At 37.4% G+C, this 24,809-nt stretch overlaps 1 protein-coding gene across 3 annotated transcripts in view; it reads left to right on the top strand.

Moving 5' to 3' along the window:
- The window catches only part of Ppp3cc (protein phosphatase 3 catalytic subunit gamma), a 76,120-nt gene that overhangs the window by 25,783 nt on the left and 25,528 nt on the right, over window positions 1–24,809 (top strand). For all 3 annotated transcript variants that reach the window (XM_047548972.1, XM_047548971.1, XM_047548974.1), the window contains exons 2-6: window positions 3,660–3,857; window positions 4,181–4,305; window positions 12,914–13,025; window positions 22,041–22,186; window positions 23,764–23,903. In XM_047548972.1, coding sequence (XP_047404928.1) covers window positions 3,660–3,857; window positions 4,181–4,305; window positions 12,914–13,025; window positions 22,041–22,186; window positions 23,764–23,903 — 721 coding nt within the window. The remainder of the gene's footprint in view (window positions 1–3,659; window positions 3,858–4,180; window positions 4,306–12,913; window positions 13,026–22,040; window positions 22,187–23,763; window positions 23,904–24,809) is intronic.

Raw genomic sequence — 24,809 nt, 5'->3', positions numbered from 1 at the left:
ATTAACTAGACTTTTAAATATCCGAATGGTAGAGACTAGGGGAAAGGAAGTGAACCCTAATAAAATATGACCAAGCGATGGCTGTGGATGAAGTTGCTGATTATCTGCTGAGCTTAGTTGCATTTTTACTTCAATTCCCTCTGACTGTTTTTCTGCTTCACTCTTAAGACATGTATGTGTGCACAAGAATTACCTGGGGAATTTTGTAAAACTACAGATCCTGGATGAATCCCCAAAGTTCCTAATTCTACAGGTCTGAGATTCAAAAATACACACCTTTCCCCCTCTAAGGCACAGACAGATTTATTTAGGAAAGCATATACATATTCAAGGGAGAAGGTGGGGGTGGACGACAATCTCAAAAGAGAGATGCCTCTCAGGTAAAGTAAGGAATAGGCACTCAAGGGAGAATTCGGGCAGTCTCCAGAGGGAGAGGCAGCCCTGAGAATATATACCTCTTAAACAGATACCTCGGTTGATTCAGAAGGATGTTGTTCCTGGCTAGGTTGTTTAAATGAGGGTACTTGAGAGTAAGTGGAGGGGGGGGGGTCACTGTTAATAATCACATCAGGACAGAAGCAGTAAGGAGTATCTTGCTAGGCACACTAGGATTTGTGGTTACCGTATCTGTGACACATTTTAAGAAAATGGCAATTTAAAGTTTAATTAGAAGTGTCTGGTCATTTCTTTGTTCATGACTAAACTTGGCTGGATTTCCTTAGTCTTCTCAGGGTTGTAGCTGTTTCCATACTACCATGAACTATCTATTAGAAGGGAGACAGAATTCGAGGCTTTCAAACATAGCTAGGATTAACTGGAGCAAGGGGGGACCCACCCTTTTAAAGGTGGAGATTGTTTTCTCTCTGATTTGGAAGATTTTTTCCCCCCTTAACCTGAAAACCTAGGACTCTTCTGGAATTTACTGCTAGGCCTGTTGTTCCAAGTCAATCCTAATTCCTGTTAGTGTTCCTGGCTCAGCTGTCTCATTTCTCCTAGCTGGGCACAATCCTCTTGATTCATTTCAACCTTGCTTTTGTTCTCATTTACCTAAGTGACTTGTTAACTTGTAGGGGGTTTTCATTTGGGGGGAGCACTGGTGATTAAACCCAGGAGTGATCTACCACTGAGCTACATCCCCACTCCCCAGACCTTTTTATTTTTTATTTTAAGATGGATTCTCACTAAGTTGCCCAGTCTGGCCTTGAATTTATGATCCTCCTTTCTCAGCCTCTAGAATAGCTGGGACTCTAGGTGTGCACCACCCCACCCAGAGTTTGTTTTATTTTAAGTAAATTGTTTTAAGTAAACCTCTCTGAATTATCTCCTCCAGAGCTCTTTATGTTGTCACCTCTACTTTTTTCATGGGTAACAAAAAAATGAGTTTCTTATTTTGTAAACTGTTCTTTGCAACTGAGTAGTACTGGAGGGAAAATATTTTTTATTAGCAGTGTTACCACTAATAGAAATTGAAAAATAAAAATACCTGCGGGTCTTTTTCTGAAACCATTTGTACTATGGTACTTTTGTTGTTGGTTCCAACATTTTTGGGCTTATGTGGTTTCATTTTGTTTTTGGTTTGTTGGGCAAACTACAACAAACTAGTTTCTTTGACTTAGAAAGTAGAAGATTAAAAACAAGCGGGTTTCATTGCAGGATTAAGTAGATGGGCTAGCCAGAAGTTGAGAATAAAAATTTAAAAACCATAGAGACCTTGGCATGATGGTGCATGCCTATAATCCCAACTACTGGCAAGGTTAGGTCAGGAAGATGGTTAAGTTTGAGGCCAAGAGGCCAACCTGGGCAATTTAGGGAGACCCTGTTAAAAAAGTGGGAGGGCAGGGATGTAACACAGTGTTTACCTAGCATGTGAGTGGTCCAGGGTTCAAGCTCCAGTACCGAAACACAGTGCACAAACCAAAAAATGGTAAATTAAGTATGCAAAGAGAACTGATTCATTGTAGAATCTCCCACTTGTCTAGTCTTTGAATTGCATTTCCAGAGGACTGTTGGTTTTCTGAAATCATCTACAAGGAATTAGATTAAATATAGTTTGGGGGCTGGGGGTGTAGCTCAGCGTTAGAGCACTTACCTATCTATGAGCTAGGCTGGGGGCTAGGGAGATAGCTCAGTTGGTAAAGTGCTTACCTTACAAGCACAGGGCCCTGGGTTCGATCCCCAGCACCACAAAAAAAAAAAAAAAAAAAAGAAGAAGAAGAAGAAGAAGATATGAGCTAGGCTGGGGTGGAATCCTAACACTGAAGAAGGGGAAAAAAGTAAAATATAGTCTTTTTTTGGTGTGTAATACCAGGGATTGTATCAGATTGTATCTAGGGCCTCATACTTGGTAGGCAGGTGCTCCACCACTAAGCTATGTCCCCAGCACTTTCCTTTTTTATTTTGAGACAGGGTCTTGCTGAGTTGCCCAGGCTGACCTTGAGTTTGTGATCCTCCTGCCTCAGCCTCCTGAGTTGCTGGGATTATATGTATATATGTTGTACTGGTTGTTAGCATTTCCAGATTAGAAAACACAATTAGAAAACACACTCTTATCACTGAGCTACATTCTCAGCTCAAATTGTGACCTTTTTTAAAATTAGAATCGGTCATTTATGAGATATAGTATCTTAGATGCTAGGCAAACACTAAGTTACATACCTGCCCCCCACACCACTTTTTTTTTAACAGGGTCTCCCTAAATTGCCCAGGTTGGCCTCTTGGCCTCAAACTTACCATCTTCCTGAACTGTGTCTGTTCTTCTGAAATTTATGCTCTGTCACTACAGCAGATGTTTTTCAGATCTCTTATCTCATTTTCAGTGTTCTCCTTGTTATCGGTAGTACAATGCAGTAAGAGCAACTACCTTTTAAGAATAAAGTGTGTATCTGTGATTGCCCTGATCAGAAACTGGAGTCAGACTTCTACAACATATCATTTTATTAGCTCAATTCTGTAGAAGAAATAAATGCCAATTTGGTGTTAAAATCATTTTTCTTGCCAGATGAGGTGGCACATGCCTATAATCCCAGTGGCTCAGGAGGCTGAGGCAGTAGGATTGCAAGTTCAAAGTCAGTAATTTAGTGAGGCCCTAATCAACTCGGCGAGACCCTGTCTCTAAATAAAATAGAAAAAAGTGCTGGGGATGTGGCTCAGTGGTTAAGTGCCCTTAGGTTCAATCCCCGATACCAAAAAGAAAAAACATTGTTTTTCTTCCATTTGTTTTAACCAGTTTCATTTTAAATACCGTTTTCATAGATTGAAAGGTATGATATTCATATCATCTAGTCCCTTGTTTCACTTTTTGTTTCCTGAACCACCTTCAAGTTGTTCACATTTATGTATAAAATATCATATTTATACACACAAATGTTTTAAATGACTTTGACTTTTGACTTGACCCTCTTTTTTTCTTTTGTAGTTCTGGGGATGCACCCTGCATCTTACACATGCTAGGCAAGAAAGCATTCTTACCACTGAGCTGCATTCCCAGCTCAAATTGTGAACTTTTTTAAAATTAGAATCGGTCATTGATATATAGTGATATATAGTAGCTTAGATTTTTTTCCACATAGTTCTGGGGCTGTGGATGTGAAATTATGGTGATTATCAAAATTAATTTGTCACATCTAGGCATTTTAAATTACTTTTTTTTCTCATTCTAGCTGTTCCCTTTCCTCCAACCAAACGGCTTACTTTGAAGGAAGTGTTTGAGAATGGGAAACCTAAAGTTGATATTTTGAAAAACCATTTGGTAAAGGAAGGCCGAGTGGAAGAGGAAGTAGCCTTGAAGATAATTAATGATGGGGCCGCCATTCTGAGACAAGAGAATACCATGATAGAAGTGGATTCTCCAATCACTGGTATGAAAAGCATTTATAGGGTTACATTTAGATTTGAGCTAGTTTTAAGAAATGGTTACAAACTTAAAGGTGGTGTGATTATTTTTTCTGTGAATTTTGAGACAGTCTTTGTCTTAGCATTGTTTGTTATTCCTTGAAGAAATATAATTTTAAATGCCTAACATTTCTAGTAGGAATATTTCATATCAATATGTTGACTACCATTACATAGCAATCCTATCAAAATGTGATTTAAATTAGTTAAAATGTGATTCCTGTTGGTGTAATGCCTTTTTTCTTCTAAGACGTAAATTTTCACTTTACATTATATGTTTTTTGCCTAGTGTGTGGTGATGTTCATGGACAGTTCTTTGACCTGATGAAGTTGTTTGAAGTAGGGGGATCACCAAGTAACACACGCTACCTCTTTCTGGGTGACTATGTGGACAGAGGCTATTTCAGTATAGAGGTAAAAATGAAACTGGCAATGTTGGAGCGATCATGTTACCGTTAAAAAGATTTGTTTTCCATTCTTTGGTAGAAGAAATTAAAATGTGAACACTGATAAAATTTATATAAATTTTGTTACTTCAACAGTTAAAAAAAATGTTTTCCATTGATAGGAAAAGACTTCCTTTTTCTATCAGAAATCTGGCATATAGAAGATTATATTAACCCAGTTTTGAAAATACATTTAGTGTTTACTGACCTTTCCTTTCTGAAGGTAGTATACCTGCTACATATAAGTGACATAAATTGCTTTTCCCATAAACAGGGTTTGAATTAGCTGACCTTAATTATAAGACTATAAGCTGCTGAGCTACAATGAACTCTTAGATTATAAGCCAATAGTAATAAGCAGGCACTTAGCTTTTTGTAGGTTTAATTCCTGATACTGTTGTACATAGTAAACTCCTAATAAATGTTCATTGAAGGGAAAAATGAATTGCAGATGAGTTAATGAAAATTCACAACTTACTTTTATGTATTTTGAAAATTGAATTATAAGATCATGGTTAGAATTAAAAACCAATATAAGCTTTTATGTATAAAAGATAAAACTTTTGGGCTGGAGTTGTAGCTCAGTGGTAGAGCACTTGTTTGGAATACAAGAAGCACTGGGTTCTATTCTCAGCACAATATATAAATGCATAAAAATAGAATTCCATCAACAACTGAAAGATAAAACTATTGTAGAACCTAATGCAAGGACTTGAGTACAGTGGAACCACCATGCACTCATATTTAATGTCCATTGAGTGAACTCTATATGCTTGGCAAATAAAAGTGCCGTAGCTTTTGAAATAGCGTGGTGAATTGAATTTGTAATGTGCTCCAGAAGAAGCAGGAGGTGAGAAATGGAGTCTGCTTGTGCCATCTTTAGTCCTGCTTGCCCCTCAGAGTATGAGAATCTCAGTATACTACATATGTCCCTGGAGGTGAATGGTTTATTTTTCATGTAGCATCTCTCCTAAGTACAAGTCAGCTATGTCACCTGATGGTCAACCAAAGCAATGTCATTTGAAGCTCAAGGAAAAATAAGCAGCAGAATTAATTGATTTTATGTTTTAGTTAGATTGGCATTCTAAATTCATGACTCAGAGAAGTTCAGTGTTATTTGCTAGTGCATAAAATTAATTTAGTGTCAAATATGAGGACAAAAGTTAATGGTATGAACTAAGAAAATAAGCCCCTTTTCCCTGCTGTAAGTTCTCCTGCTACTCAGTTGATGTCCACATTCTCTAAGGTACTGGGGGTTAGGTGGAGTTCATCATGGACTGTCGCTGAAAAGCTTTCCTGTTGCTATTCACATTGTGTTTCAGTAGACAATAAGTCAAAAATGTGAATGTTTGAAAGACACATTGAAAGTTTATTTCTCAGGCTGGGGTTGTAGCTCAGTGGTAGAGCACTTGCCTGGCACATGTGAGGCCCTGGCTTCGATCCTCCACACCGCATAAAAATGAATAAATAAGATGTTGTGTCCATCTACAATTTAAAAAATATTTAAAAAACACTTTTACCCTGGGTTCAATCCCCAGCACCGCAAAAAAAAAAAAAAAAAAAAAAAGGAAAGTTTATTTCTTTGTGTGTTTTGTTTTGGTTTTGGTACTGGGGATTGAACTCAGGGGCCCTCAACTACTGAGCCACATCCCCAGCCCTATTTTGTATTTATTTAGAGACAGGGTCTCACTGAGTGGCTTAGGGCCTCACTTTTGCAGAGGCTGGCTTTGAACTTGAGATTCTTCCACCTCTGCCTCCTGAGCTTCTGGGATTATAGGCATGCCCAGCTTGTCTTTGTGTGTTTATGAGTATGAGGTTTCAGAGGCTGTAGAGCTTTTAATTTTTTTTTGCTGAACTTTCAGTCATTTTATTTAATTAGACATCTTGTTAAACATAACTGTTAGGTCAAATTATCTTCTGATTGTTAACTCATAATTTAAGAGTTGTTTTAATTGATTTAATAAAGCACATGTAAAAATATGTAGTGATTTTTGTGCACCTATGCCATATTCAGAGGATTTTGCATTATGCATTTTTTTCCTCAAGAATCAACAAAGTTTTCTGAATGCCAACTCTGTGGCAGGCTACGAGAATAAAAATCATGAACTGGAGGTATAGCTCAGAGCACTTGCCTAGCATGCACGAGGCCCTGGGTGCAATCCCCTATACTGCAAAATCAAAGCATATTCATGGGCTGGGGTTGTGGCTCAGTGGTGGAGCACTTGCCTAGCATGTGTGAGGCACTGGATTTGATTCTCAGCACCACATACAAATAAATAAATAAAATAAAGATCTGTCAACATCTAAAATAAATATTTTAATAAAAAAAATTTATGTTCTCTGAAAAAGCTGACAGTCTTATAGAGAGATACACTTATGAATAGATCTTTGAGTATAATATGAAAAGCACTTGTTTAATTATCTGCAATATTCTTCATATTGAGACCTAGCACAGTCTTCTGACATATACTAGCTACTCAATATTTGTTTATGAATGAATATTAATAACTCATAGTTTCCATATGGATTTATTCTGTTATTTGATGTTTTCTAACTTTGAAAGGGTTTTTCTAGAATAATGTAAGAGACATATGAATTGAAACTGGAAGGTGACAATGCTTTATCAGTTTTAAAACTGAATCGTGGGATATATTTAGTTTCAGTTGGAGGTCGCTAGATTTATAAACTACTAACATTATAAACTTCTATTGGCTACAGCTTAGTCCAAAGTAATACAAGTATATACATGAAAAATAATATTTTACCGATTCCCTTGATAACTGTGTTATATTTTTGTCAAATGGATGAAAGTAAGATTATGGAATCCCAAATGTATATTTTTATTACAAATAGTTCTTTTTTTGTAGAAAAATTTGGAGATGTAGAATCTAAGAAAACAAAAACCTTCTAAAAATCAGTACTCTAAAAATCATTAACATTTTATTTTTTGCGCTCTTTTTTTCCCTTCCTTTATGTTTGTATATATTTTGTGTTTTTTTAAATTGGGATCATTTTGGACATATATATATATATTTTGCAGGGTGTGGGGTACAAGGAATTGTTGAACTAGGGGCACTCAACCATGGAGCTATATCCCCAGCCCTATTTATTTTTTATTATGAGACAGGGTCTTACTAAGTTGCTTAGGGCTTGCTAAGTTGGGAGACTGGCCTCAAACTTGTGATCCTTCTGCCTCAGCCTCTTGAGTTGCTGGGATCAGACATGTACCACTATGCTTGGCTTTTTGTGACCCTTTTCTATTTAACATTGTATCAATTGAATTTTTCTCTATCATTCCAGTTTCTCCAAAAGTATAGTTATGATCTAAATACCATTTACCATTCTTCTACTGTTGGATAAATAGGCTCATAGCTGGTAGTGTGTGGTGCCTGCCTTTTCCCTCCTTTTCCTTACTGAAAAGATAACCTGTTTTATTCCCGGTAAATGGGACTGGGGCTTGGGGGAGAACTTTGATCTCAAGGAAGAAAGGAAGGGCTTTATTCCTACCCCAGTAAACGGGCTCTTACTGGTCTGAACTAGTTAAGTTAAATCCATTTTCTATCACTTGTGATTGGTCTAGGGCTCAATATGGGATTCTTTTCTGCCCACTAATATATAAGGCAGCTCTGTTAGGTATGGTTTTTGAAACGTTTTCTTTCTGGATGAAAAGGCTCTTAGAAGGTGAAAGCTTTTAGACACCCATTCTACCCTGTCATTTCAAATGTGGATGTGGGGCAAGAGGTGGAGCGCTTGCCTAGCATATGTGAGGCACTGGGTTCGATCCTCAGCACCACATAAAAACATAAATAAGTAAAATAAAGTTATTATGCCCATCCACAACTTAAAAAAAATGTGACTGTGTGTCCTGTGGCAACCATTGGGTCACTATGAGGAGGTGACATGATTAGGGATAAAGCAGATGTTCTGTGAATCACAGATCAGAGAGGTGGCGAGAGCCTGATTTCTGGGTGACAACGTTGAGCTGATATACCAAAACTGAACGTCTCGTCTCCCGACTTCTTATTTTATGAGATATTTAAATGGCTTTTTGGTTTATGTGACATTAATTAGATTTTTATCTCTTGTACTGTAAGTAGTACAGTTGTTTTTTGTTGTTGTTGTTTTGTTTGTGGTGCTGGGAGTTGAACACAAGGACTCTCACATGCTAGGCAAGTGCTTTTCCTCTGAGCTACACCTCCAGTCCTTTTAAAATTTTATTTTGAGGGGCTGGGGAGATCGCTCAGTCAGTAGAGTGCTTGCCTTGCAAGCACAAGGCCCTGGGTTCGATCCCCAGCTCCCAAAAAAAAAAAAAAAAAAAAAAAAAAAATTTATTTTGAGACAGGGTTTTGCTAAATTTTAGCCCAGGCTAGCCTCAAACTTATGATTCTCCTGCCTCAGCCTGGGGTCACTGAGATTACGGGAGTGCACACAGCGTTGTTTTTCAATTATTTCTGTTGTATATATTACTGAAGTTAGCATCTTTTTGAGTACATCTTTGATAATATGTCTGATATTTCCTTAGATCAGATTCTTATAAATGAAATACCTTGCTCAAAGAGTAGAGCACACGCCTGTAATCCCAACAACTTGGGAGGCTGAGGGAAGAGGATCCCAAGTTTGAGGCCAGCTTCAGCTACTCAGTGAGCCCTAAGCAACTTAGACTCTGTCTCAAAAAAGGGGAGGGGCACTGGAGATGTGGCTCAGTGATTAAGCAACCCTGGGTTCAATTCCTGGTAGCCCCGTGCCCCCACCCCCCCCAAAAAAAGTAGTAATTGAGTGAGCAGATCTGATAATCATGACCTTATAAGTGAATTCCATAAGAAAATTGTTCAGCTACATTCTTTTCTTTTTTTGCTTTTGTTTTTGCAGTACTGAGTATTGGACCCAGGGCATCTTGCATGCTAGACCAACTACATCCCCAGCCCTTTTTTTGTTTTATTTTGAGACAGTATCTTTCTAAGTTGCCCAGGCTGGCCTTGAACTTGTTATCCTCCTGCCTCAGCCATCCAAGTAGCTGGGATTATAGGCATGCATCATTGCATCTGCCAAGAGACATTTCATGATTAGAAAGGGATCAGTTCTTTAAGAAGATATAATCCTAAATGTTTCTGAATCTAAAAACAGAGTTTCAAAATTGATGAGACAAAAACTGATAGAACTGAAAAGAGAAATAGGCAAATCTACAATTTTAGTTGGGCATTTCAACAACTTTCAGTAAGTGATAGAAAAATTAGACAGAAAATCAATAAAGGTATAAATGCTTAAACAAAACAGTCAACTTAGCCTTTTATGTTCTTCCTCTTTCTTTGAGCCCTTTTTGATTTTCTTATATCACAGGATGTTCCAGAGCTGGAGGTGCTACTCAGTGGTGTAGCACTTGCCTAGTGTACGTGAAGCCCTGGGTCTGATCACCAGCACCCCCCCACACACACACATAATCAATCACAAGATGTTCCAGATTAATTTTGGTTTTAGGTTAAGGGTTTTTTTTGGGGGGAAGGGGATACTAGGGAGTGAATCCAGGGCCACTGAACCACTGAGCCACATCCGCAGCCCTTTTTTGTATTTTATTTAGAGACAGGGTCTCACTGAGTTGCGTAGAGCTTGCTAAATTACGATCCTCCTGCTTTAGCTCCTGAGCTGCTGGGATTATAGGTGTGCGCCATCATGCTGGACTGGTTTGGGTTTTTAAGGTACCATCTTGCTGTGTTGCCCCACTGTCCTTGAGTTCCTGGACTCAAGCCATCCTCCTATCTTAGCCTCCTCGGTAGTTGGGACTAGAGGAGCAGGCCACTAAGCCCAGGTCATCTTGTATTTTTCCTGCTCCATCCCTATAACTAACCACTTCTCCATAGTCCTGGTCCTTGCCATTGAAGAACAGTATTCTTAAAATAAGACGTAAGTGCTAGGAATACACATGGCTGCCTTTTAAAAATGGGGCTGGGGGGGTTGGGGGTCAATGGTGATAGGCCCTCTCCACAAAAAGAGTTGGGAAATACACATGTGCACTAACCTATGAATATACTCATGGTTTTTTTTATTTCTATATGTATTTGTGTATACCTTAAAAACCATAAATTCTCGTGATACCTTTGATATCAACCCAACATCACAAGTTTCATTCTAGCCTTTCCCCTTTGCTGCCTGTCATTATCAAAAAACTGTTTACTTATAGTACTCCGTATGTAGCTTTCCACCTAACAGTGTGTCCTAGAACTCACTCCGAATCAGTTTATGGCGATCTCTTTCTCTTTTATAGCTTCATAGTGCTGCACTGTGTGTATGTTCACAACTTGTTCAGCCTCTCTCCTGTTCTGTTCATTTAGATTGTTCCCAGTATTTTGCTATTACAAGTAGTGCTGAGTTTTGATATATATTTTCATATTGTTCTAGAAGTGGTACAAAAGTTAAGTGAATATGTAGTTTTTAGTTTTTGCCAAATTATTTTCTTACTGTGCAAATTATTTTCATTTCTTCAAAGTTAAATTTATATTTTATTGCCTCTGGATTTTTGGTTATTAGTTATAAAGATTTTTTCCTATGTCCTTGTTTTCTTCTAGAACTTGTATAAATTTTAACTTTTAGTTAGCTCATCAAAAATCTTTTAAAAAAACATGTAGATTACTCATCCACTTGCCATTTACTATGTATTACATAAGCTGTGGATCTTATTTTACCTTTTTTAAAGTGACAACTAGTTGTCCCAGAGCCATGATTTGAGATGCCACCTTTCTTATATGTAGATTTTTAGATGTGCTTGACTCTATTGCTGTGCTATTTAGAACACTGATACATTTATATTCTGCATGTGCCAGCGCTTTTTTTTTTTTCAGGGATCGAACTCAGGGGTGCTTAAGCCCTAAGCCACATCTCCAGCCCTTTATTTTTTATTTTGAGATGGGGTCTCCCTAAATTGCTTATGCCTCACTAAGTTGCTTAGGCTGACTTTGAACTTGGGATCCTCCTGCCTCAGCCTCCCCAGCCACTGGGATTATAAGAGTGCACCACTGTACCCAGCTCAGCAGAATGTTCTGATGATAGACGTTTATAGTATGTTTTAGGTCCCACATCAAAGTTTCTGTTTTTGTGGTTTCCTGGCTATTCTTGTATGTTTGTTTTTGGAGTTGTGACTCAGTGGTAGAGCACTTGCCTGGCATGTGTGAGGCCCTGGGCTTGATCCTCAACACCACATATAAATAAATAAAAAATAAAAATAAAAAGATTCATTGACAACTAAAAAATATTTTTTTATCAAAAAACATTTTTATTATCAACTTGTTTAATTTCTCCAAATAGTTGTGGGTATTTTTATTAGAATTTCAATGGTTTATAAATTAAATTAGGGAGAACCATAATCTTTTTTTTTTCCTGGTGCCAGGGATCAAACCCAAGACCTCATGCGTGGACAAGTGAGCGCCATCCTGTGCTCTGAGAACTGTAATCTTTTAACTGTTGGGTCATCCTGAACAAGAACACTGAGTGTATTTCCTTTAGTTAATGGTTACTTTTCTATCATTCAGTAATGTTTTAACATTTTCCTTGTATGAATTTTGCACTTTTCTTATTAAATATATTTCTATGTGTTGAGGTTTGTTTTGAAGAGTTTCTCTTCCCTTGGGTCCTGTTTATCGTTTGCGTGTAAAAAGGTTATTCATTTTATATGTTGATTTTATTTAATTTAAATTTTTTTAGTTGTTGATGGACTTTTATTTTATTCATTTATTTATATTCAGTGCTGAGAATCAAACCCAGTGCCTCTCACATGCTAGGCAACTGCTCTATCACTGAGCCACAACCCCAGCTCTGTTTGTTGATTTTATTTCTTGCTCTTTGACTGAATTCTTTAATTATTTGAATTAGTTTTGTCATTCATTTTTTTTTGTTTATTTTTGTTATTCTATTGTTAATTTGCACATAATGATGATTTTACTTTTCCTTTAGATGTTTTTAAGCCTTTAATCCAATTTTTTGTCTAATCCATTGATCTGTACTTCTACAATGTCAAATAGTAACAGAGAGTCAGTGTCCTCACCTTGCTCTTGATCTTGGTGGAAATGCCTTTAGTGTTTCATTATAGAGTAATTATATACATTTTAGTGTTTCATTATAGAGTAATTATATACATTTTCATATATAGACTAAGATATGTTTGTGTGTGAGTGTCTTTGTCAGAGGTCTATGTATTAGATAGACAATGGAAACAGAAAGCATTGATTTCTATGAAGCTCTTCTCTGTCAGATTCTAGGGCAACAAGCATATCACATTCAAAAGCTGATTTATTTTGCACCTTGGAACTAACAGTGAGATATGCCATTATAGCAAGTCACTTGGATTTTTTATTTGTTCTTTTTAGATATACATGATAGTAGAGTTATTTTGGCATCTTATAGATATATGGAGTATAACTTATTCTAATTAGGATCCCACTCTGGTGGTTGTACATGATGTGGAGTTTTACTGGTTGTGTATTCATATATGAACATAGGAAAGTTATGTCCAAACTTGGATTTATGTAAGATGTCTTTGTGTGTTATGATAATCACAAAGAAATTTTATCCTTCAATTTGTCTTGTAGTGTGTGCTGTATTTATGGAGTTTAAAGATTAACCATCCCAAAACATTGTTTCTGCTTCGAGGAAATCATGAATGCAGGCATCTTACAGAATATTTCACCTTCAAACAGGAATGTAAGTATAATCACTTCTCTGGAGTCTTTTTAGTTATTCTTTAGCCTATTCCAAAGTGAATCAAATATAAAGGAAGAAAAACAAAAAAACAATCAGTAGAACTCAAATGCTTTTTGAGTAGAACTCAGACGTATTTTTTCCTGGTAAAAACTAAGTTTCCTCCTCTTAGGATATTTGTTATTTATTTTGAAAATAACTTTTGAGTTCCCCCCACATTTATAAAGTAATAAATGTTGGATATTTGGAAAACACAGAGAAGATAAAAATTGTCTGTAATTATACCATTTAGAGATAATCACCATCTCATTAATTGGGATATAGTTTTCTGGCCTTTTTTCTCTCTATAAAAACTTGTTATGAAATAATTCAAATACATATATCTATATATATCTTTAAAATAAAATTTGGTTTTTATTACATATATGGGTTTTTGTTTTGATTTTTGATACTGGATTTGGGTGTGTTGCCCAGACTGACCTCAGACTCTTGAATTCCTGAGATGGAAGAGATTCTTGCCACCATGCCCAGCTTGTACTGTTTAATAAATTTCTCTTTTCACTTAGCATAATAGCATTTTCCATATTGTTATGTATTTTTAAAAACATGATTTTAGAATGTTACTTTAATATTTTTTAAGTATTCCATCTTATTAATGCCCTATCATGTGTGTAGTCAATTTAGTAACAACTATAGGTATGGGGGTCCTCTCTGCCATGTCCCACATGGAGGAGAAAAGGGTTAACTGCCCGAGGAGGATATTGGCAGTATATCACTCAATTACCCAAAAACTTATCTACTCAATAAACACACAAGAGCCAACACTCTTTTTAAATGAGAGGGGACATGATGGGTCTGGCCATACCAGCTCTGACCTCTTACAACAACTAGCTTAACTCTCTTTTATTTATAGTATACAGGTAAAGGGGGCAAGGACTGGGAGGAGCTTCTTCTGTGATGGACAGGATAGGATAGAGTTGGGGGATCCATTCTCTTAGGGGGAGTATTTCAGAAGGAGAAGGGAACAACTCCCACACAGCGCCATGTGCTTCCTGGCAGTTCCTAGAAGCCAGGCCTCTGCATCCCATGACTCAACCTAGTCTGATTCTGCTAAATAAGGATGACTTCCCACATGTAGGGAGTTTAGGTTGTTTTCAATTGTCAATACAATAGTTTAAAACAAAAAAAAGTTTAATATGAAAGTGAATTTTTTTTTGAAAATTAAAACATTAGTAATTAACTTAAAAACAAACCAGGGAATGATCAGGAGGCCAGGAGTCCGCAAACTGGTCTGCTGGGGTCCCTGCCCACTAACAAGAGGGTTTGTTCAGACCACAGCTCTCAGTAGCTGCTAGAAAACTCCCAGGAACCCGGAAGTGAAAGCTGAGGAAGACTCTCCTTTTGTAGATTGAAGGATCACCCAAACTTGTGAAGAACTTTTGGACTGCAGTTGGGAAAGATGCACAATTCACTCCCTCATTGGAGGTTTCTCACCAAGATCCACCAACCAACCAACTCAACCAGGACAGGACCTGAACTAGTGACTTTTCTGTATGGGTCTTCTTCTTCTTCTTCTTCTTCTTCTTCTTCTTCTTCTTCTTCTTCCTCTTTTCTTCTTCTTCTTCTTCCTCTTTTCTTCTTCTTCCTCTTTCTTTCTTCCTCCTCCTCCTCCTCCTTCTCCTCCTCCTCCTCCTTTGGCACCAGGGATTGAACCCAGGGGCACTAAACCTCTGAGCAATATCCCCCAGCTCTTTTTTATATTTTCTTTAGAGACAGGGTCATGCTAAGTTGCTTTAGGGCTTTGCTTCTTTGCTGAGGCGGCTTTAAACTTGTGATCCTTCTGCCTCAGCCTCCCAAGCTGCTGGGATTACAGGCATGCGCCACTGGGCTGGCCTAGCATGTTCTCTATGAAACGAGGAGGCTAAGCTAAATCTCTCCAATTCCATCTGGCTTTATTTTGTTTTAGTTTGGTTTTGTGTTTTTTGTTGTCATCATCATTGTTGTTGTTGTTGTTATTTTTGTTTTCCGAGATGTCTCACTACCTTGCGTAGACTGTCCTTGAATATAATACTCCTGTCTCAGCCTCCCAAGTAGCTGGGACAACAGGAATACATACCACACTGGCCCCACTTGGCTCTAAAATTTACCGTTCCCCAAATAATCCTTAATATGCCTAACTACTAGTGTTCATATAGTTGATATTTTGATCATGGGTTTCACTTTGTGTCCTATTCAGATTTTTCTTCAGAGATTATTATCTTGAAATAATATATTATAAATATGTAAAGTTTTATGCCCCCAAAATATTCAAAGTTTAAAACTTTTAAATTGTTTTTCAGAAACTCAGAGTTTATCAAAGTCCCACCACCCTGTATTGGTTGGTAGACCTCATTTGATAGTGTGTCATATGTTCCCATTAGTTCTAGTTGCCAGTCACAACTAGATGTGAGATGGCAGATGGAATGGCAGCTTCCTTCCTTGTAGAGCCTGAACGGAAAGGTCATTGCTATCAAAAGAAATTTTAGAGTAGTAACATGTTTTAAAATCTCCCTCTGATAGAAAAGTCAACTGCATTTGGGCAAGATACAGATCATTGTAGCCCTGGGGAACTTATTAGAATAAGTACTTCAAATCTGTAGATAATTACAAGAGTGTTAACAAGTAGATGTACTATTGGTGGATGTTTAAATTGGTATATGTATTTAGAGAACAGTTTGCAATATCTATAAAAATTTTATGTACATCTCATCTACCCAGCATTTTGACTCTGTAAGAATTTATCATACAGGCCAGGCTCTGTTGTACACTCCTGAAATTCCAGAAGCTCAGGAGGTTGAGGCAGGAGGACTTCAAGTTTAAAGACTCAGCAGTTTAGCAGGGCTCAAAGCAATTTAGCAAGACCCTGTCTCAAAATAAAATATCAAAAAGGGCTGGGGATGTGACTCAGTGGTTAAGCACCTTAGGTTCAATCTTGGTACCCTCCCCCCAAAAAATTATCATATATGTTGCATAAGATTTTTAATGCTGTAAAACAATTATAAACCTTGTGACTTAAAAGAGCACATTTATTATCTCGGAGTGAGGGTAGGTCAGAAGTCCAAGTACAGCATAGCTGAATTCATTGAGCTAAAATCAAGGAGTTTTTTTTTTTTCCTAAGGTCCTAGTTGTCGCTGGTCCTTGCAACTGCAGGATTCAAGTTCTCATTTTCATGCTGTCTTTTGACCTGGGATCACTCTTAGCTTCCCATAGGTTGTTCCTAGCATGGATGTTTACTTTCTTCTAAGCTAGCCCAAATGCATCATCTCTGCATTCTGCCATTAGCCAGCCCTCTTCTTTTAAAAGGCCCATGTGCCATAATTTTCTTCTTCCCATACATCGGAACATAATCATGGGAGTTTCATCATATTCAGTTTCACAGAATGTAGGTCCTTACAGGTCATTTTTAGAATTCCACCTACCACATAGATACATGGACAAAAAGGTAAGATAGGGATGTTCATTTCAGTGTTCATTGCTAAACACCAGATGACCTAAACGTCAATAGGGACTGATTAAATAAGTGATAATATATTTTTAAAAAATGGGATACTAGGCATCTATGTAAAGACTATGTATACTGTTATGGGGAGATGATAGATAAATTGTTAGGTAAGAGAAGCCATTAGCAGACCAGGTGTACCCTGTATAGAAGAAATTGTTTTTGTTTTCTGGTACTGGAGATTGAATCTCGGACTCTCTACTGCTGAGCTTTTTACACCCACAGCCCTTTTTATTTTTTATTTTGAGACAGGGGTCTCACTAAATTGCCAAGCCTGGCTTCGAACCTGTGGTCCTCCTGCCTCAGCCTCCTGAGTTGTTAGGATTGCGGGCTTGTGCCACCACACCCAGCTCAGAAGAAATGGTTAACAGTGATCACCTCTGGGGCACTGTGTCAGGAGGACTTATGCTTTTAACTTTTTATCCTCTTTAGTACTGTTTGAATTATTTTTCACTTCCACCATGTACTACTTTTGTTTTTTGCAAACCGGTAATTTGAAAATTACCCAATTTGGACCCAAACATTTAAAAGGCTTTTTAAAGTACTCCCAGTAATTTACTGAGTGCTGTTGGTTAAAAATGACTGTTGCAGGGTTTTGGACAGCTTCTACAATTTATCATTTAGGAACCACTTCACCAAATGTTTTAAAAATTTGAAATATTTTATACTGGTTTTCTAAAACAAATATTAGGATATTTCTCAGCACCTCTGTTTCTTAGGGGAAAAATTAAATCTTGTGTATTAAATTAAATTAAATCAATTAACAAAGACCCTGCAGTATAATACTTGATAGAAGTCAGCTTGTATTGTTTAGAAGTACATAAATAATGAATAAATGTGCCTGGGGATGCCTCTGTTCTACATTAAAATTCAGGTTGGTGGTTGTTTTGTTTGATTTGAGATGAGTCTCATTGTGTTGCCCAGGCTGGTCTTAAACTGCTCAAGCTGCCCTTCTGCCTCAGCCTCCCATGTGCCTGGGACTCCAGGCATGCACCACCATGTCTAGCTTAAGGTTCAGGTTCTTAAGTGACATTTGATCTACTTCCTCTGTTTTATCAGAACTTTGTTGTTATTTATGCTTGGTGCTGGGGATTGAACTTGGAGTCTTTTTTTTTTTTTTTTTTTTTTTTTTTTTTGGTACTGGGGATTGAATCAGTGCTTAACCACTGAACCACATCCCCAGTCCTTTAAAATTTTTTTTTCTTTTTTTTCTTTTGACACAGGGTCTCACAAAGTTGCTTAGCAGCTCACTAAGTTGCTGAGGCTGACTTTGAACTGTGATTCTCCTGCCCCAGCCTCCTGAGCCTCTGGGATTAAAGGCATGTGCCGCCACATCTGGCTTTGGAGTTCTTTTTTTGATAGGTATATTTGGTTCAAAACATTTTTAGAACAGGTTTAGGAAACATTTTAAGTATCTCCCTTTGCACAGAATTTTCTACCTCAAGTTTTTATTTGCTTTCTCATGCTTTAATGCAGTTTTAGGTTTGGTTTTTTTGTTTGTTTGTTTTTTCTGATACTGGTGATTGAACCCAGGGCCCCATGCATGCTAGGCAAGTGCTCTGCCACTGAGCTACACCCCTACCTTCTTTAATGTAGTTTTAACCCAGTTGCTTAATTTTTCTCTTGTCTATCAAGATATCCTTCTCTTTCATTCTAATGCTCCATCTGAAATTTTAATAAATCTTGGAACAAGAACACAAACTCAAGTGAAAATTTAATGTTTATTCCTATATAAGGAACGAGCCTTTTGTTTTGTATGGATTTTTTTACTGATAAGCTTGTCTCTCTCCAACTGCCACTGTGGCTTTTAGAATCAGTACCTTATAATTACTGCTAAGTGGTATTTAGGATCAGATTGTGCAGCTGCAGTCTTGCAGTTCTGTTAATGTTTTTAAGGGGTGTAGATGGAGTCTTCTTGTATCAGTTCTTAAAACTGCTTTATACTGTGGGGATTGTTTTTTCTAATTTTTTTTTCTTCTTGTGTTCAAATTCAGAGATAATTTGAGTAACAAAGAAAAGTGTAACAGTTAATTTTTTTTTTTTTTTGCGGTGCTGGGGATTGAACCCAGGGCCTTGTGCTTGCAAGGCAAGCACTCTACCAACTGAACTATATCCCCAGCCCTAACAGTTAATTTTTGACATATCATTTGCATTTACAAAACTACTTTTTTATTGAAGAAATCCAGTGTTTTTACGATTTCATCTCATGAACTTTTGGATCCAAAGTTCTATAGTGCAGTAATTTCTGGTTCACTTGGGCCATCATTTGATGGCTTACTGACAAGTTTCAGACAGTCTGGTAATTCTGTTAATGAAAACAGTATTATTATGACAAGTTCATCTTTTTCAAAAGCATGCATTATTTGTTATTGTCAATTGTAGCACTATTTAGCATAGGAAAAGATCAGCCTGGTTTTCTGGTGGTATAGCCATAAAGTGAAACACTATGTAGATATTTTAAAATAATAATTACTAAGCTCCCTTTGAAGAGTAGGCAATATTTTACCTTTACCATCTTATCATTTTTACCATCTTTATCAGTTTTTGTCAGTGTTTTGAAAATTAAGTTGACGAGGCAGATCAATAGGAGAAAAGCACATGTGTGTATTTAAAATAAGGTTTACATCACATGGGAGCCTTTTAAGAGTTGAATGTTACATGCATACTGACTTGGACAGAGTACCAACTTGTGGAAAAGTAGCTAAATTTTATGGAGAGGCTAGAAGATAAAGAGTTGTTTTTGTTGTTGTTGTTGTTGTTGTTGTTGTTGGGGGGGGGGTACAGTGCTGTGGACTTAAACCAGGACCTGTGCAGGGCAGAGCCCTTGTCTTGCGTATACTCTACCACTGAGCTACATCCCCAGCCCACTAAGGGCTGTTTTAATGAGGTCCGTACAGAATTATCTGAGTCAGTCTCTCTTTCCCGTTCTTGCTCACAATGTTAGTTTCCTTCTAGTATAGAGAGGGTGTCTTTCACAAGAAATTTCATCTCCTGCTTTTAAGAAACAGCATGCAAGTCAGTGTGTCAGAGTGATCTTCTTGCACCTGCTGTTTTTTAGCTGCCTTTGACTCAAAATAGTCAATGTGCCATAGCAGCATATTTTAGGGTAGCATATTCTCAAATCCTTCATTCTTCATATTAAGATGTTTCATGTTCTTCAAAATGTTATTAGAATGTGGTAATCCCAGCTACTCAGGAGTCTGAGAGGTAGGAAAATTGAAAGTTTGAGGCCGTCCTCAGCAAGTTAGCAAGATCTTGTCTCAAATAAGAAAATAAAAAGATCTGGGGATATAACTCAGTGGAAGAGCACCCATGGGTTCAATTCCCAGTACCACACACACGAAAGATATTATTAGGTACAAAAAAGCAAGATCAGAACAGCTACCATTTTTGGAGAAAACAAAAGGGATCTGTACAAAGAGAATAGTACACACATATCTTCTTATCTGCTTGTGTATGCAGAGAATATCTTTGTAAAGATACCCAGGAAATGAATACTGGGTGCCTGTGGAGAGGGGACAGGAGACACTGTGGACCTTATAGCATTTTAATTTTGAATCACATCAGTGTATTGCCTGTGTTTTTAAAAAATAAAAGCAAATAAAAAATTTAAAGCAACATAATCAATGACTGGACCAGGTTGTGGTTTCTTGCAATTAGTGCTGACTCGAAATTGCTTTCAGAGAAGTTTGTTAAAATTTCCGTTTTGTTAGTGATATATGTGGATACCTGTTAGAACTTGTATGGGTGTGATCCTTAATTAATTCTTCCTTAATTATAGAAATAATTGTTTTATGTAATATATCTTAAAATTTCTAAAGAAAACAGTGCTCTTCAATCAGCTTATTTAACCTTTGAGAATTATATTTTTAGTTATTTGGTTCTGCTGTTAAAATAATACTTTAAAATAATGATTAGGGCTGGGCTTGGTGATGCATGCCTGTAATCCCAGCAGCTCAGGAGCCTGAAGCAGGAGAATTACAGGTTCAAAGACAGCCTCAGCAACTTAGCAAGGCTGTAAGCAACCTAGTGAGACCCTGCTCAAAATAAAAAATTTTTAAAAAGGGTTGGGGATGTGGCTCAGTGGTTAAGCATCCTTGTGTTCAATTCCTAGTACCTCCCACCCAAAATTGCCAAAGATGGCCTCGAACTTGTGATCCTCCTGCTTCACTGGGATTATGGGTATATACTACCACGTGGGGCTAGGCTTCACCTTTTCAAGGTTCATCCTCTTAAAGTTCACACACCTTCTCCCCCTGGGGACCAGGCTTCTAGCACATGAACCCTTGAGGGGCACACACAAACCATATCCAAACCATAGCACCAAGGAAGGAAAAAAAATGCTCCTTTTCTCTTAAAAAAGCCCATCTTTCAATTTCCCACCTGTTATTCCATGACCTTTCCTTCCTGGAGGATTGTGTACACTCCACCTTGTGCCCAGTGGAATGTTTTCTTGTTCCATAGTCCCAGCTTGACAACCACATGAAAATACAATTTGTTAACCAAACATTTCTAAATAATAGATTCAGGATGTAATTTAGTATAGATCTTAAAAAATCATGCTCAGAAAGATTATCAATATTTCATTGATGTCTCTTAAACTCTCCAGTTTCCACTTATATGTCTTCAGTATCTTCAGGGAATCTTTTAAGACCCAATAAAGCTGGGCATAGTGGTGCTCACCTGTAATCCCAGAAATTTGGGAGGCTGAGGCAAGAAGATCGAAAGTTGGAGACCAGCTTCAACAACTTAGCAAATAAATAAATAAAAAGGGCTGGTGATATAGCTCAGTGGTTCAGCGCCCCTGAATTCAGTTCCCAGTACTCGGGGGGGGGGGGCAATAAAATTCAACTCATAAGACTATCACAGTCTACACTTGGCTTCCATCTACTTAGAAGGATAGATGGGTCAGGAAGGGCTGCAGCTGGCACTGCTTTTCAGTGATGTGGTCCTCTTAGGAGTGCACACAGCAGTCCAGAGCTTTCTGTCTCTCTTGCTACTATTTCCCCACCAAAGTCACAGCTCAGGTGCAAGCACATAGGATCCACACTTGGCAAATCAGGGAGCCACTGATTTAGAAGCCTCATGTGCCACAACTGACAGTATCTCTTATAAAAGCTCTATTGGCAGAACGTTCAGGGTCCCAAAAGGGACATACCCAGTTATGAGTCACCACCCTCAGAGAACCCCAAAGCTGTAGCTTCCTGCCAGGAATTGGGTAATTTTTACTATAAGCAATGTGGCCTAAGAAGACAGCTGACAGTCACCTTATCAGTTTTCCAAGGCAACAAAGCTTAAAACTTAATCCAGGGTGACATTCATTATTAAGGAAGAGAGGTTTTGTTAACCCTTTATCTGTGACTCTTCAAAAATATCTTTACAAAGGTGATTGTAGTTTCAAATTTGACTAAAATAAATGGCTTGAAATAGCTCCGTACTCTTCTGGCTCATACTTTGAACTTTTTCCCTTTTTTGGTAGGTCGAATCAAATATTCAGAACAGGTGTATGACGCGTGTATGGACACATTTGACTGTCTTCCTCTTGCAGCACTCTTAAACCAGCAGTTTCTCTGTGTACATGGAGGAATGTCACCTGAAATTACTTGTTTAGATGACATTAGAAAAGTAAGTAAGCTTTTATTATTCTTATATTTTTAAAATTTTGTTTCTTTGTTGCAGTCAGTTAATAAATCCTTAGCTGAAATCTTTAAAATATAATCAAAAGTAAGGAAATACCTGTGGTCTTATCATTTCAAGATAACTACATTTAATACTTTGATATATATCTACCAGAAATTTTCTCTCATTTTTAAAAATTAAATCTGCTTTTACCAACTGGAAGCATAATATATTTAGTGTAGCTCTGAAACTAAATTATGTTGAAGGAAAGAAACCAAGGTTGTAAAGAATCCCAGTCCTGCCATTAATTGTGTAACCTTGACCCACTCAACCTCTTGGCACATTTTCTTGGTGAAATGAGGAAGTCGAAATGGATGGTCTTAGGATTCTGCCAGCTCTGAATCATGACTTTGAAATTGTAGATGATATAATTTAATTTCTCCACTTGATTTACATGGTAATTATTTCCAGGATTCTCTTATCTTCATGACTGAAAGCAGAGGACCAATGTTTTATTTGCTTACATTGTTCTACAGGACCATCTTTCTCTTCTCTACCTTTGTATTCTCCTAGTTCTCTTACATAGGTACTGAAACTAAAGATTTTTCTGTTCATAAACCGTGTTCTCCGAATTCAGTCTCCTGGTAAGAGTGTGTCTCTGGGCCCTGACTTTTCTGCTGCTTGACTTTCCCTTTTTTTTTTTTTTTCTTTCGGTGTTGGTATTTGAACCCAGGGCCTTGTGCTTGCAAGGCAAGCACTCTAACTGAGCTATATCCCCAGCCCTTGGCTGTCTCTTTTACATAGTTACTCTTGAATTTAACCATTTGTAATCAATTTATTAATAAAAAGCTCCCTTTCAACTCAGCAGAAGGCCTTTTCTTGTCACTCAACTATTCTAGTTGCTTATGTTCTTTTGGTTTTTATGCTTTTAACTAAAGCAGCAGTGACAAAAACCTAAGTTAATAACTAATATTGAAATGCCATCACTGCATAGAATAAGAAGAATAAAAACCCTATCAAAAGAAAACTGCTCTTTCAAAATCTCTGTTGGAGGGCTGGGGATATAGCTCAGTTGGTAAAGTACTTGCCTCGCAAGCACAGGCCCTGGGTTCAATCCCCAGCACCGCCAAAAAAAAAAAAAAAAAAAAATCTCTGTTGGAATGAAGTGAACACAGCGGCTGTCAAACCTTCTCTCCTGGAGGCAACTGGAATTAAATACATCCAGTCTTTCCAAAGTGGTGTCTTGATAGTGGTTGATCTCATGTAACTGAGTGAGCACTGCCTTAAGTGTAGGATGTGAGGGATCCTTTTCTTCAGTGTGGGTAGATGGCAGGGATATCTATAAACATTTATTATAGAAAAATATTAAAAATCATGGATCTGAAATTTTTTTAAAGGTTCATTTTCTTGTAGGAAAATCCTGTAGGGACTTACTGCCTTCTCTCCTAATAGATTCTTATAAGTGGAAAAGTTTTTTTGTTTTGTTTTTTGACCCACCTGCTTCCAAGAGCTCTTTTGCTTTCCTGATTTTGGTGTTTTTTTTGTTTTTTTTGTTTTTTTTTGACTTTTATGTTGTCTTCCAGTTAGACAGGTTTATTGAACCTCCTGCCTTTGGGCCAGTGTGTGACCTGCTTTGGTCTGATCCCTCCGAGGATTATGGCAATGAAAAGACCTTGGAGCACTATACCCACAACACTGTCCGAGGGTGCTCTTATTTTTTCAGGTAAGCTAATCTTCAATGCAGAAAATTATGAAAGAAATACATTTTATCAAATTGTTTATAAGCATTTAAACATGTTGTATCAGTATTTTTATTTAATTTCTTAATAGAAGTTAGAAGATTCTTGTCTGTTTGTTTTATATTTTCTTACTTATTATGCCCTAAGAAGTATAATATACCTGACATAGTTGGACACTTTTCAGTGCTTTGGTATTGCCATCTGATCCGATGTGATCTAGATTATTTGTTCCTAAACATTATCTATATACTTTTATAAAAATAAGGATATCTTGGCTCTTTCCCCAGAGATTCTGTTTCAGTAGTTCTGAGACAAGGGAATCCTGTTATGCTTTTAAGAGCTTTCCAGCTTTTGGAACCTCTGGTACAGACCAAGATATAAAAAGAACAGGACATTGTGATCTAAGCCCAGGACGTTTCCTGGAAGTTGGCTATTGTCCTAAGTCTCACATGGGAGCTTTCATTCTGGTTTGCCAGTTAAAAACCAGGAGATACAGCTGGGAATGGTGGCACATACCTTAATCTCAGTGACTCAGGAAACTGAGGCAAGTTCAAGTTCAAGACCAACCTCAGCAACTTGGAGAGATCCTGTCTCAAAATAAAAAATAAAAAGTATTGGGGCCGTAGCTCATTGGTATGTGCCCCAGAGTTCATTCTCCAGTACTAAAGAAAGAAAGAAATTTTAACATATCAGAAGATACAAGGAAGTTTGAAATATAAATTATTTTAATCTGAGTATTTTATTGTGATAAAAAATACATATATTTTGCCCATACACACACAAGAAAACTCGATTTTGCCATTCTTCTAGACAGCCTTTTTGCATTCCTCCCTGCCAACCTTTTCTATAACTTATATGAGAAATCATTTAAATTTTTTTACATTGCTTAA

Source organism: Sciurus carolinensis, chromosome 4 (assembly GCF_902686445.1).
Source record: "Sciurus carolinensis chromosome 4, mSciCar1.2, whole genome shotgun sequence".
Lineage (NCBI taxonomy): Eukaryota > Metazoa > Chordata > Mammalia > Rodentia > Sciuridae > Sciurus > Sciurus carolinensis.
Note: the sequence above shows the minus strand (reverse complement) of the source record. Positions and strands in the feature narration are given on the sequence as shown.